Below are 14,429 nucleotides of genomic sequence, written 5' to 3' on the forward strand. Positions count from 1 at the left end.
GAGTGAAGAGATTGTTGAATTTGTGTGTAAAGTGTTGTATTTGTGTGAAACATCTGTACTTATGTTGTCTCTGTTGCTTGTCCTTTGATGAGGTGGTGCACTTGTGGTTTAAAATTGCATGTTGTCTGTGTTAAATGATCATTATGATCATGATACGTTAGACAGCCAATCACCAGAAACTTCATCGTGGACGTGAACTGTGAATTTGATTCACTGTCTCTCACAGTTGAGGTCTACCTATGATAAAAACAAAAAATTAGATTTCTCCAGTCTTTGTAAGGGAGTGTATGTTATAGAAGTCAGTAGCAGCCTTGTGGTATGGAGGTTTTGCTCTCATTTAAAATGTATTTTACTAGAACAGAAGTTATAAACAGATTCAGTGTGTTTGTGTGTGTGCCATGTGTTTGAGCTTGTCAATACTCTCTGCCATCTCCACCAGTTCTCCCTGCTCTCTGAGGTGCGGAGCCTGGTCTCACCCCAGGACCTGGAGCGATTTGATGCCCTGGTACTGCGCCGCGAGATCGAGGCTCTGAAAGCCCGACAGGGAGGGGCTGGAGCGTCTGCGCTCCAAGCAGACTCCTACTCCATGGTATCCTACCCCGATACGCTGACATCTTCAACCAGCTATATGACCAACACCACACTCAGCTCGGCCAGGGTAAGGAGACACAGACATGCCCTTGTGTGTGTTGTGTTCATATTTATGTTTGATAGCGGTCCCACACACAACCCAACAGGCAGCTGAACACCCGCGGTGTCTAACAATCCCTACCACACCCCTCTGTCTCTCACTTTCTCTCTCTATTCATTCTGTTCCCCCTCCTCCCAATTGCCCAGGAGAGGCTGCTGTGGTTGATAGATATGATGGAGGTAGGATGCTGCCAAAATACGCACACACACACACATGGAATGCTCAAATGGGTTTGCTGTGGTGTTAAAGTGAAATCCAAATACTTGTTGTATACTTGTTCATGCTGCTCTGTTCGGCAGTGATAGCGTATGCCCTGTGTTTTTTTTAGGGGGGTTTTGGTCCTAACAAATTCACAACGAATTCACACACACACAGCACATACTAATCTGACTTAGCTGGTAGAGATTATGAGTCTCCCCCAACTGAAGCTAATGCTGTGTGAAGTGAATTCTGCCAGAGCGAGAGAAGATATAAAAATATCTTTGTGTGTGTGTGTGTGTGTGTGTGTGTGTGTGTGTGTCTAAGTTGATCCATTTTGACATTCAGAGTTTGCTCCTGGTAAACACGCAAAACACGTAAATACACACAAACACACACATTCACATACACCAGAATGTAGATGCAGTTTTTCAGTTCTCTGCTGGCAGAGGCTTGACTTTTGGCTTCAGCTGGAAAAGAACAGTATAAATCAGTGTGTGAATGGCTCTGGCTTTTAAATCTCACAAGGTTAATGTATACGGAGCATCAATAATGTGCTGCCAGGATCTAATCCAACCAGCTGGCTTTTTATAGGGTTTTTATAATGTTTTATGTAATGGAATTTTTGGGGACGCCTGTTGATTTTGACATTTTTAAAAATGTATATCTGTTGTGCACTGTAGGTATGTATAAATGTGTGTGTGTGTTTTTTTGCATGACTGAGTGTTCTAGAATGAACGAATGTTTGTCTCACCTATTCATTCATGTTTTATTTATTCTCTTCTCTTTTCTCTATCCATGGACTCTTTTTAAACCCTCTTGTATTCCCTCCATCTCTTTCATGTATCTTTCTTCCTTTCCAATCAATTTTTCTCCTCCACCTCCCTCTCTCAAACCCCCTCCCTCCCTCTCTCACCCTCTCTCTTTCAGAATGACAGTGCTGATGGAACCAATGGGGAGGAGGCACAGGAGAGTGCCAACGCGCTGCCTGACATCTCTCTGGTGAGCCTGACTATCACAGGGAGCGACAGTACAACTAATGAAGGAGTGGAGGAGAGCTCAGAGAGGGACTGGAAAGAAAAAGGGAAGCTGCTCCTGAAAGCAAACTGCAGATCTTAACAGGCAAATGAAAGGATCTTAACAGGCAAAAGAAAGAAAGAAAGAAAATACAAATATTCATACTAAAGATTTAAGCAATCGCAAAAATGCCATTCTCTTTCTTTATACACACACACATGCACACGCACACACACACCCACACACACATCTCCGTTAGCAGTTTCCACAATGTCTGACCCTGTCAACAAGTGCAGGGCATGGGAATAGCCCTCCATCCAGCCGGGTCAAACCCATTCCCACCTCCTTAGTGTTTTTTTGCCCTTTTGATTGCTTTTGTTTGATCTCTGGTCACATTCGTTTCCCATCAGTCCACTTCCACTCATGTTTCTGCTTTGGTTTGGTTTGTTTCTGGGGTAAATGAAAGAGGCAAGGGCCTGCTCGTGCTTTAATAGAGACTGAAACTGTGACGAGCCTGAAAATTGAGTGTGTACTGTCTGTGTGTGTGTGTGTGTGTGTGTGTGTGTGTTTATGTTTGTGTGCCTTTACACACATTTATCTGAGGTGCATTTATTGACAAATTTCACAGTAATTATTGCCCACCAGCAGTGTTTGACGAGCTGTTACTAAACTAAGTGTTTTTCTGTCTAACGTTCTAGTGACATATGAAGCATTGCAACTTGGATGTTACTCATGAGATTGGTGATAAGTTTACATGTTCTCCCCAAGATTCTTTTCTGTGGTTTTGGATGGAATTGCACCTAAATGTTGTTGAGGTTCATGGATGGACAAGCGAATGATTGAATGGATGGATAGATTCTACAGAGCTCTTACGTCCATTTTTCTCTATTACGTATGGGATTTTATTGCTTTAACGATGCCTGATTTTTTATCTCATAGGATGATGTACAGTCCACTTCCACACCCCCTCCATCTTTCAAACCACCTCCTCCCTCACGTGTGGAAAGGAGGCAGAGTCGGCGTGAACCAGCCACCAAGCGGGCTTCTTCTGAGTCCTGTCAATCTGGCCTGTACTTCACTGCCCCTTCTTCCAATAGTTCCTCAATCTCCTCCCGATCTGTACACATTAAAGACCCCACTGCTCATGTTCCACGCACCTCCTCTCGTCGTCCTAAAAAGGAGGTTTCAGCCACCCAGCTCTCTGTGGTGAGTCAACATCCCATTGGCCCTTTCCCACGCGTGCAATCCCCAAACCGGGCCAAAGGTCATGTGCCTCCTCCACCTCCTCCACCTCCACCACCACCACCTCCTCTTCTTACTGTGGCTCCAGTTCCTTCTTCACCTCTTCCCCCACCACCACCTCTCCCAGCCCCTTCTGCACCTCCCCCCATTGGCCACCCAGACAAGACCTTGCCTACTTCACCAACCTCCAATCATCACTTTGTCATGGTGGAGGTCCACCGGCCCAATGCAGAGCCTGATGTCAATGAAGTTCGGCCACTTCCTCAGTCCAGAGGTAAGGAGGCCAGTCAGAGACTTTTATTCTGACACATGGGACATTAAGGGTCGAATCTAACTCTGGTTGTTTTGTAGTGCTCTCTTGAGTGTTTTCACTCAAACTGTGACATTATTATTTATATCATCTTAGGTTCATCAGAGGTGACATGACTGTATCAAAGAAGTCCTTTTACAAAATAGAGAGGCGTCATGCATCCACCATTGGAGAATTTATTGTAACAAAAACTTAGAGGTCAGGACACTTTGATGCCAATATGTGATGGAAACTGGGACTTTTTTTTTGTTTGTTTTTCTCATAATTTGTTTTAGTCATAATTTGTGTTAACCAAAACAGCAACATATGATAGCGTTAGAATATTCTACATTTTATATGATCAAAAACATAATAATATTTTATGTCACACAAGACAAAAACTCTATAAATATAATATCATACAAATCTCTCTGACTGGAGATGGATTTATAATCTACATTGATGAGCACCAACAAATCATCTTACTTAAACCATTTAGAAGCAATTCTTTACTTTTTACCCAAAAACCATCTGATCACTGAGGCAGCAGACTTGGTGCCTGTAAGAAAAGACAATGCAGCAGAATAAATTGCTCTCCTTTTCACTGTGCTCTTATTTTAGTAATTGTTGTGTAATGGGCAAAGCAAAAAGAAATCAAATGAGTTTTCATTCTGCTCAGGGAAAAAAGCAAAAAGCGTTCAGTTCAGTTGGACTCAATTACCTTTGCTTTTTATACAGAATTGATGTCATTAACTCTGGCTTTGAGTGGATCCACAGAGACTTGCACATCACCGATAGATAAATGTTTCATTGGAGTTCCTGCCGAATTGTGTTATTTTGCAGACACTGGGAAGCAAAGTGGCTACTAAAATGCTTTTTATCATTAATTTCCATTTCCAGTTAATCTATTCTTAAGGATGTTTTGCATTATTTTATACAAATAATATGGAATTGTCATTTATTCCATAGGTTTAGTACAGCAGTATATACCATTAGACAATATTTGAAATTAACTATGTTAATTTCTTAGCTCATAACGCAAAGGTGGTGTATATATTTTAGTTTTAGGAATGCCTTTATATATTTACTAGGTGTAGTAGCCATGTCTCCCATAATGTTAAAAAAAAGATACAGCTAAGAACTCAGATTTGCAATAACTGAGGTGAAGAGACTAGAAGGGAGAAGAGCAGGGTGCTGAAGGTAAACAGCTTTCAAATGGTAGATTACATAAAGGCTGCCTCTGGGTTTATTATAAAGGGAATAAAGCAAAGAGGCTTAATGGATTCCAGAAGGTCTAGACAGCTCATCAACGACCCACCTCACCTGTTTAAAATAACTTCAAGGTAGGATTTGAAATAAATATGCCTGGAGATCTCCAGGAAATTTAATCCCAGATATTGAACTGTGATACTTTAATTCCTGCCCTTCATAAAACAGACTTTTGGTATTTGAAGGTTGCATCTTATGAGAGGCCCTCGCCTGGTATTAGAGTGAAAGCGACCGAGTGCATTATAGAATGTTCTCCAGGTTTGAACGTATTCCCACACCGTACTGTTTAAGCCTCTGTAATTGCACTCAAAGGAGAAATCCTATTATATTCGGCACTGGGTTTTCAGTTTTCAGAATTACTTCGATCTTGGAGACCATAATGTCAGGATAATCCAGTTGGGTGATCATTTCTTGCCAAAGCCCCTCGAATCAACGCACAAAACAGGATTTTACTGTTAGTGTTGCAGTAAAGAAAGAGCAACCCCTCTCATCTGAAAACACAGAAAGTCCATTGTGTGTATAATGTGTGTAATGAGCACCAGAGGGACTCTGGGAGTTAGTGGAGCCCACCCTGAAAAAGAGATTCAGTGATACAGCTCTTTTGTTGATGTAATCATGTGAGTATTCATGTTTCTGCCACTGTGGGGTATTTGGTTGTGTGTGTGTGTGTGTGTGTGTGTGTGTGTGTGTGTGTGTGTGTATGTGTGTGTGTGTGTGTGTTTCTTGATCCGTCTCTTGCAGTACTGTGCTCTAATTGTCTTAGTGTTCTTCCTCCCACCCGCAGCAGCCGCTCTGTCCCAGCTGTCAGACAGCGGTCAGACCCTGAGTGAAGACAGTGGGGTGGAGATTGCTGATTCTGGACGTGTCAGCATGGACAGCAGTCCCCGCCCCTCCCGAACACGCCCACACAGGGATGGCCCGGGTGGTGCAGGGGACGTACCCCAAAAACCGGTGAGCGATGGAAGAAGAGTCTTCCATTACTAGAATGGGTTTAAAAGTGTCTGCTGCTTTCCAGTCAGTGTGAGTGTGTGTGTGTGTAATGTGAGTCTGAATTTCAGCTGTTCTTGTAACCATAAATCTGCCACAGACTACGTCTGCAGCTCTTGATTTGTTTGAGTTGGACTTTCTTTTGCTTTCTACACCTATTTACTTTTCCCCTCTTTTCCATCTCATTGGCACCAACCTTGAGTTGGTTTTTCCTCTCATTAATCATCTAATTTCTGGAAAATACACACACCCTTTCTCTCTTACTTCCCATATACAAACACACATCAATTTTTATGCACAGCCAATAGAAATATGTGGCTAGAGGAAAAGGAGCTTATTACTGAGGTGTACAGATATATGTTTCATCTTCCAATAAATCGGACTGGAATATTTATGACACTGTGAAAAGGTTGCTTGGCCCATCATTTTCTCTCTTTCACAGCCAGGACTTTTGGAGCCAACCTCTACACTTGTAAGGGTATCCAAGAGTGCTAGTACGTTAGGGATCGCTATAGAAGGCGGGGCCAACACGCGCCAGCCGCTTCCGCGCATCGTCACAATACAGGTGAGTATGGTTGGAGTACTCTTCATCTACTGTGTAGGTGTACCGAACCGTTTGGACATGTCAGCGACTGGTTTGAAACTTTGGAGCTCAGAAATGAAAAGCCTAGGGCTCAAATGTCACATTTCATGGTGTACAAGTTGCACATGTTCATTTTTTTTTACAACCTTTTGTATCCATCGGTAATTGTGAAGAGATTGGGCTTTAGGCACCAGGTAAGTGTTTAGTGATGGTTGTGGCAGATGTGGCCTAGCAGCCTCGTAGCCGAGAGGTTAGGGGCTCAAATCCCAGATGCCAAGGTGCACCTGAAGTGCACACACTGCTCCCCCGGTACCCTTTATGGCTGCCCACTTCTAACAAATGGGTTAAATGCAGAGCACACATTTTGTTGTGTTAACCATAATTTTGTTGTGTTAAACTTAAGAGTTGATTAAATTTTAATGCAATGTATGCAGACATGGCTAAAGAGAAGAATAAGGCATGTAGAGGTATATCTACTCACCTTGTTCCATTTGCCCACAATTTAGTTCTGATATCCTAGGTGCTTTCAGCAGTGGACATACACTACTGCTCAAAAGTGTGGACACACTAATTTATTGGTCTTTACCTAATAGACCAAAACTAAAGACATAGGACTACGAAAATAGCAAACAAGGCAAAAAGTTGAACATTTGTGCCCCTCCGAAGTAGGGAGGTTTTGCTGTGATGGCAGCATTTAGCACTCTTGGCTTTTCTCCACAACCTTAACAGGGATGGTTTCCAGCAGTCCTGAAGGTTTATGCTTTGACAGGCTTTGCCAGTTCTTTCAAATTTGGTGCTAAACATACCAAGCTGAGCTATCTGAGCAGAGTTGATCAATGTGGTCCGTAGGAATGCTTGTGTGAGCCATGAGCACCGCCCCCACCATAATTCACTAATGAAAAATAAAAAGGGCACTTATCACCCGCGCCCCTTCCAAATCTGCCACTCTTTAATAAGATCCTCTGATCAGAGACGTGGCATACAGCAGTATTTTAATGAGGAAGGGAGATGGGGACGGCGGAGGAGAACACAGACAGGCCTGAGTAGTTTTTAATTCCCTCGTCTGCGTTTTCCTCATCAGCACATAATGGAAATCCAACCACACAACCCTGTTGATGTGGAGATATGAACACTTATTTCTGTTGCTGTTTCATTTCAGGACATGGCATTCAAATGTGACACCATTGGAATGCCGAGGAGCAACTTCTGGCACCACTGGCATCCGGTGCTCTCATAGGACTGCATGCCTCAGCTGCATAATGAAAAGATCCGCACACAGATTTTTAATGGTCAGGAGTGATACCATGCGTGTGCCATGATAGTTTTTTGATAGTGAGGTGCCTCTGACAGAGCAAAGGCACTGCATGTAGTCCAGGTAGAAGGAAATTGTTGGGGGGCAAGCGGGATGGATTTTATGCATATTTGGATCAGTCACTAGAATCTTGTAGTTTAGTTTACTGTCACAAAAACAACAGAACAGTGGTCCCTGACCAACTTTTTATCAATGTCTGTTGTGTGTATCATTTAGAAAAATATGACCAGATCATCTCCCCATCACTCTCTGTCTGAGACTTTTTTTTTATATCTGTAGTAGCTTTAACCCTAGATAAATTAAGCCCACAAGATAGCCTAAGCTAAAATTAGTGGACAAAAATTATACCTCTGAACAGCTTTCAGAGTTCAGGACTCCCACTTTTTTTTTTGCTTCATGTTGATTTTGTATTTATTATTCACTCCATTAGTGGGGCAGTGGTGGACTAATGATTAAATAAGTGGACTCATGACCGAGAGGGGTTCAAATGCTGAACCGCCATAGTTCCACTGAGGTGCCACTGAGCAAAGCTGCTCCCAAACACTGCTCCCTGTGCGCCTTTCATGTCTGCCCTCTGCTCACTAAGGGTTTGTACATTTTACACAATACACGCTACGTGGGCATAAAAATTTTAACAATGAAAAATTAATAACACATTGCACAAAATATCTGGCATTCTGATTGTGGTTGCATAGACAATTTATGCAGATAATTTATTTACATATACATTTATTTATTTTCTAACACCACTTCTGTGTGAGAAGCTTTGCACACAAGAATTTCACTGATATGCACTGTACCATGTATTGGTGTTTTATGATGTGAAAATAAAAGCGATTTGATAAAACTTTTTGTTGGCTCAGTAAGCCATGTAAGACAGTAACATAGAGTAGCAACTAGATTGTTTGGGGCGAGCTGGACCGCAGAGTGAAGGCAAAGGGGCCAACAAGTGCTAAACACCTCTGGGAACTCCCTCTAGTCTGTTGGAAAACCATTTCAGGTGATGACCTCTTGAAGCTCATCAAGAGAATGCCAAGAGTGTTCAAAGCAAGTAATCAGAGCAAAGGGTGGATATTTTGAAGAAACTAGAATATAAAACGTGTTTTCAGTTATTTCACCTTTTTTTGTTAAGTACATAACTCCACATGTGTTCATTCAAAAGATTTGATGCCTTCGGTGAGAATCTACCAATTTAAATGGTCATGAAAATAAAGAAAACACATTGAATGAGAAGGTGTGTCCAATCTTTTGGCCTTTTTCTCAATACTTTGTCAGTGCTTTGGCAGCAGTTAATATGATGCCACAAGCTTGGCACACCTATCCTTGGCCAGTTTTGCCCATTCCTCTTTGTAGCACCTCTCAAGCTCCATCAGGTTAGATGGGAAGTGTACAGCCATTTTTAAGATCTCTCCAGAGATGTTCAATCGGATCCAATGCTGCAGTCATCTTTCCTTCTATCCTGACTTGTCTCCCAGTTCCTGCAGCTGAGAAACATCTCCACAGCATGATGCTACCACCATGCTTCACTTATAGGGATGGTATTGGTCTGGTGATGAGCGGTGCCTGGTTTCCACATGATGCCTGGCATTCAGACCAATGAGTTCAATCTTTGTCTCATCAGACCAGAGAATTTAGTTTCTCATGGTCTGAGAGTCCTTCAGGTGCCTTTTGGCAAACTCCATGTAATGTGTCTTTTACGAAGAAGTGTCTGGCCAATATACCATACCATACCTTTGGTGGATTGCTGTAGAGATGATTGTCCTTCTAAAAGGTTCTCCTCTGTCCACAGTGGACCTCTAGAGCTCTGACAGAGTGACCATCGGGTTTTTGGTCACCTTTCCGACTAAGGCCCTTCTCCCGCAATCATTCTGTTGAGGTGCCCGTCCATCTTTAGGAATAGTCCTGCTGGATTTGAACTTCTTACACTCAAGGATGATGGTGGGCACTTCAAAGCAGCGGATTTTTTTCTGTAACCTTTTTTTTTTTTTTTTTATTTGCCAAAACCTAATGTAAACTTTTTTCACGTTGGCTTTATGGGGTGTCGTGTATAGAATCTGAGGGGGAAATGAATTCTATCAATTTAGGAATAAGGATGTAACATAACAAAATATGGAAAAAGTGATTTTACATTTACATTTTACGGCATTTGGCAGACGCCCTTATCCAGAACGACTTACAACGTGATTTTCTGGATTTACTGTAGCTTGCTGTCATTGTGCATAGTTCATGTCTATTTCGGTGATTCTGGTAATGCCAGAGGACAAGGGCAGGCTATAATTTAGTTTATCAGCAGTGGACCATACAGATTACGTATTGGAATATTGTTGTTGATAAATTCTGAACATGAAATTTGAACAGAACGTCTTTCGGTTATTTGGACAATAATAGTTAACCTAAAAGTTTGCAACTTGCAACAAATCTCAATTCCAATCTTAACATTCATATTATAATGATTAAAAATCCCTGAAGGCCTCAGGACTATGTGCACCACTTGATGCCCTCAACGAATCTGTAATGGTCCGGGATGAGTTTCTTCTTTCTAGTAATCTTCATGTGGATTTTGCCACAGAAACCCAAATACATTCAGCTTTGCTTGTTTTATGTCTCAGTAGGGACAGCCACATAAAGATCATAAGATTAAGACAGTGGTTATCAAATCACATTCCCAGCACCTATAAGGAAGATGTGACAAGACATTCATTCTGGAGGACTAGGTGGAATTGGAAAATCGTTTTTAAAATCCTTTACACTTGGATCCTGATCTGATCTGAGCAGCACTCACATCAGTCGTATCTTTCTAATCCCTCCATCATCAACCATTCCCGACAGTGAGAGTTGAGATTATGGGGCAGGTCTCACATTTTTCACTCTCTGAATTGTCGAGGCTTTAGATGGCATCTCTTTCGGCTTTCTCTGCAGTCTGGTGTGTTTGAGCCATAATCAGTGAGTAATTGAGACCCTCGGCAAGGGGAAATAAGAGACCCAGTATAGCTGCCGACCTGGTCACGTGGGGCTCAGGCATGACTGTGTCTAACAGACCATAATAACTTCGCTCATCCCCCAGGCACAGAGATGACCAGGGAATCTAGGCTGCAGGTCACTGGAGGTTGTAATGACAGCGTCTATTCAACTATCCTTCTTTCTCTTTCTTTTTATACGTTTATTTGTTTTGTTTTTGGCCTTTTGTTGATTGAGTTACTCCAGCACTGATGGGATTTTAGGAAAGGTCAAGCCAGGGTGTATCGCAAAGGGTCAAACAGACCAAAACACGCCAGAAGTTTCCCCAGTGCCATCCTCTCTTTTTCTGTCCTTCACAGAGAGGCGGTTCAGCTCACAACTGCGGGCAGCTGAAGGTGGGTCAGGTGATTCTGGAGGTGAACGGGGTGTCCATGCAGGGGAAGGAGCATCGAGAGGCCGCACGCGTCATCGCAGAGGCCTTCAAAACCAAAGAGAAGGACCACATTGACTTCCTGATCACAGAATTTAACGTGGCGCTTTAGGACCAGGGGAGTGGTAACATGTCGCCTGGATCTCAGAGAGTCGTTGTCAGAGGTGTGGGACAGACAGACAGGAGAGAACACAGAACAAATGAGGTTTTACTATTTCCTTTTTCCCCCACCCCATCATCTTCTGATGGTTCGGTGCACATCAGGGATGACGGGACAGTTTCTGTTGGGCCTTGACCTTCACCCAGTGGATCATATCATCGGCCTTGTCCCGGGTAGATCCAAACTCAAGAAGCTCTTCAGCATCTGGAGGGCAAGGCTGACTGTAGCCTATCTTCCTCCCCACGTTCTCATCTCCACTGCTGCATCCTTCAGCCTGGCTCCAGAAAGCAGTAAGAGTGAACAGAGCACAGGCGTTTTCTGCTCAAATGAAACAATGAAGCATCCGCAGATCCTGCCTGTAGCTCTGGACTGCAAATAAACACGTTTTTTTTTACTCATAAATGTTTTTAATTAAAATGTATGTATGGATGAATGAGGATAAATATAGATGTCCTGCATAGAGCAATGTACGTTTCAAAATGCGCATAATTACATAATTAAATTTCTGCATATTTAAGCAGGTGGAAGGAAACTTGAAGCTCTGATGCAAATGAAAGACATTTTTTAAAATGCCTGCCTTCCAAAAATCATTTTTCCGCAGGGAAAACTGTGGATGAGGTACTGAGGTAATTATCTGTTCTTTAAAAAAAAAAAAAACACCTTGGTAGTCTGCTGTTGTCATCCTGTTTATGCTTTTGCTTCGGTTGACTTCATCGTCATTAAATCTGGGCAGAGTAATTAGGTGCTTTTTTTTGGAAGGCAGCCCCCAATGAGCTTCCACTGTGTGAAAGAGATTTCTCTCATTTACTCCCATGGCAGGAAAAGATGGGCTCTGGATTACCTTGTTTACTCTCTGGTCATGTCATCTCAACCTTGACCTCAGCCTCTTCTTTAAAACTGAGCAGGCAAATGTCAGTAGACTTAATTTTATAAAAAAAACATAGTTATATGCTAATACAGCTGGATTACATGATGAATGATATTTTAAATGTATTTGATTATCTTATCCCTGAAGCCAAGTCTTTTTTATTTATTTTTGTTCATTTTATTACTTTTTTGTCATAGAGATGTGAAGACATCAAATGAAAATCGTTATTATTTTTGGTGCATTGATGGAGAGTATTACACTTATTGCTGCGTTATCTTACTTTGCTGTGCACCAATTTTTTTCCCCCTGCATTATCTCTTATTTTCTCGTCTGTGTTTATTACTGCATATGGACCCAAGCCTGTGCTGATGTGGTTTACCTCATTTTTCTTCATAATCCTGCAACCATATTCCATCCTTTTCCATGTCTGTGTTGCTCAGTGTGGCTCCCCGGTGTGCCATTCCTCAAACGCTTAGCATTCTGCGCATATTCCCTAATATACAGCGGAGCAGGTGGGGAAATGTGTTTCTATAGAGCTGGATGGCCTTTGTCCTGCGATTCGTATTGCACCACATTTGCATTTGGCATCTTTCACGCACTGAGGGCAAATTCATTTGGCTGAGATCTTCAGTTTATCAGACAGATTCTTGACTCTTTTGAAAATGTCACTTGAATATCAGTTTATATTCTTAATGAGCTTCAAATCTTAAACTAAATTTCAATTCTCAAATTCATCTCCATGGCAGGAGTGCCACCAACCACAGTAAAGCAAAAATGATTCATTCAAAATTAAATAAAAATACAAAACTCATAGACCCTTAAATTATATTAAATATATTTGTTCCTAATGGCCCAACAAAATGTTCCAATGGATGTGTAAAAAAAAAATGTTATGCTTCTGAACAGTAATCCCAGGCCACGATGACCTCGAACATTTCCAGTTGACCAGTTGCATCACCTACTCTGCTCTGTCCAGGTGTCACATGTCTAGTTACAGTGCCGCTGGTTTTGTGTTTCTGTTTTGTGCTTTGATTTAAGACTCCAGCGTTGTCTCTTTCCCACACATGATCACTCTGCCTGTGCATTGGAAAGACAGGCCTTTCATGTGCTGCCCTGTGTTCTACCACTCATTGTGTGAGCCCACACAGCACTGCTTGTCATCTTTTCATCCTTTCCTCCTCATGTTTGCTTGCCTGACTGTCTGTCTATTTTCTTGCCACTCGTTTGTGAGGGCGCATAAATGCACAGCCATGCTATTTTTACTGAAAGTGTGTTTAATTTTCCAATAAAGAATAACTGCACAAGAAAAATGACTGGACTTTTATTTTATATTCATCTTGTTGAATCTTGTTGAAGATTTATGTAGCTGAAGGATATTTTATAGGCACACACATTCAGGACTAATTTGAAATGAAAGTCATTAAGTGTTACAGGGAGCAAAAAATTAATAAAATGCAAGCACAAGATGCATAGGCGTATGTACTGAAAGAAATTGCCATATTGATACAGAATTATGGTATTTTCAATCTGGCCCTCTGTAATTCACACAGATAAACACACATCAGCTTCATGAATCAGTTTCCCTGAACAAAATATCAAACTTTATCAAATTAAGTTTATTTTATGTATTTTGATTTTATCCATATTCACACAAGATTCACTTGGAGTACATTTGAGCTCCTCAGAGTAAATTGTTGACTTCATTTTTACCAATTTGGCTAACATAAACTATGTTAAAATAATACTTTTTGATAACAGAAAATGTAAAAATTAATTACACATCATGCAATGTTTCCTCAGTGGCTCTGGTAGACAGCCAAGGTTTTAACAGTTCAGGCAGAAATTACTGGCATTTGCAGCCAATTTATTCAGATGACTTGATATAGGGGAAAAGACCTTTTTCTGCTTTCAATTAAATCAGTTTGACATTCATGGCCGTAATGGATGTTAATCGACTGTGTCTGTAACAGTCAATTTTAATCATGGCTGATGGCGTCTCAGACTGCAGGGTGAGGCTCAGGATTATCATTTTTTGTTAGGAAGGAGGATGCATACGCGTGACTAACGAGACTGGGGTTTTATTAAACAAAGCACCAACAACGACCCGACGGAGAACACAAACAGGGCAGATTTAAACATGCATGCATGGGTGAAAACTATCGAGAATCAAGGAAACCTGAACCTTGCTCTTCTGAAGCCTCATGCTGAACACATGATCAGCTGCCCAGAGCAAAACGGAATTATGCAGAGTAGCAGCAGAAAATAATATTTGAAAATATTGTTCAAGCCGCCGATTTTAAAACTTGCTCATCCCTGGTCAGTTCAGCCAGTCTCAGTAAACTTCATGCATGTATGTCCTGTGTACACAATAAAAAACGTAACCTGAGTGTCCTCTCCACACCAGGGCCAGTTCAGAGATGCACCT

General features: G+C 41.7%; 1 protein-coding gene across 3 annotated transcripts in view; it reads left to right on the forward strand.

Annotated features, from left to right (window-relative positions):
• Positions 1 to 13,314, forward strand: part of whrna (whirlin a) — a 72,895-nt gene extending 59,581 nt beyond the window's left edge. For 2 of the 3 annotated variants that reach the window (XM_028972938.1, XM_028972939.1), the window contains exons 8-13: positions 440 to 658; positions 1,820 to 1,891; positions 2,846 to 3,422; positions 5,491 to 5,657; positions 6,136 to 6,258; positions 10,906 to 13,314. In XM_028972938.1, coding sequence (XP_028828771.1) covers positions 440 to 658; positions 1,820 to 1,891; positions 2,846 to 3,422; positions 5,491 to 5,657; positions 6,136 to 6,258; positions 10,906 to 11,088 — 1,341 coding nt within the window. In that variant the 3' untranslated portion in view covers positions 11,089 to 13,314. The remainder of the gene's footprint in view (positions 1 to 439; positions 659 to 1,819; positions 1,892 to 2,845; positions 3,423 to 5,490; positions 5,658 to 6,135; positions 6,259 to 10,905) is intronic. The other variant, XM_028972940.1, reaches the window with a different exon arrangement.
• The last annotated feature ends 1,115 nt before the right edge of the window (positions 13,315 to 14,429 follow it).

This window comes from Denticeps clupeoides, chromosome 3 (genome assembly GCF_900700375.1).
Source record: "Denticeps clupeoides chromosome 3, fDenClu1.1, whole genome shotgun sequence".
NCBI lineage: Eukaryota > Metazoa > Chordata > Actinopteri > Clupeiformes > Denticipitidae > Denticeps > Denticeps clupeoides.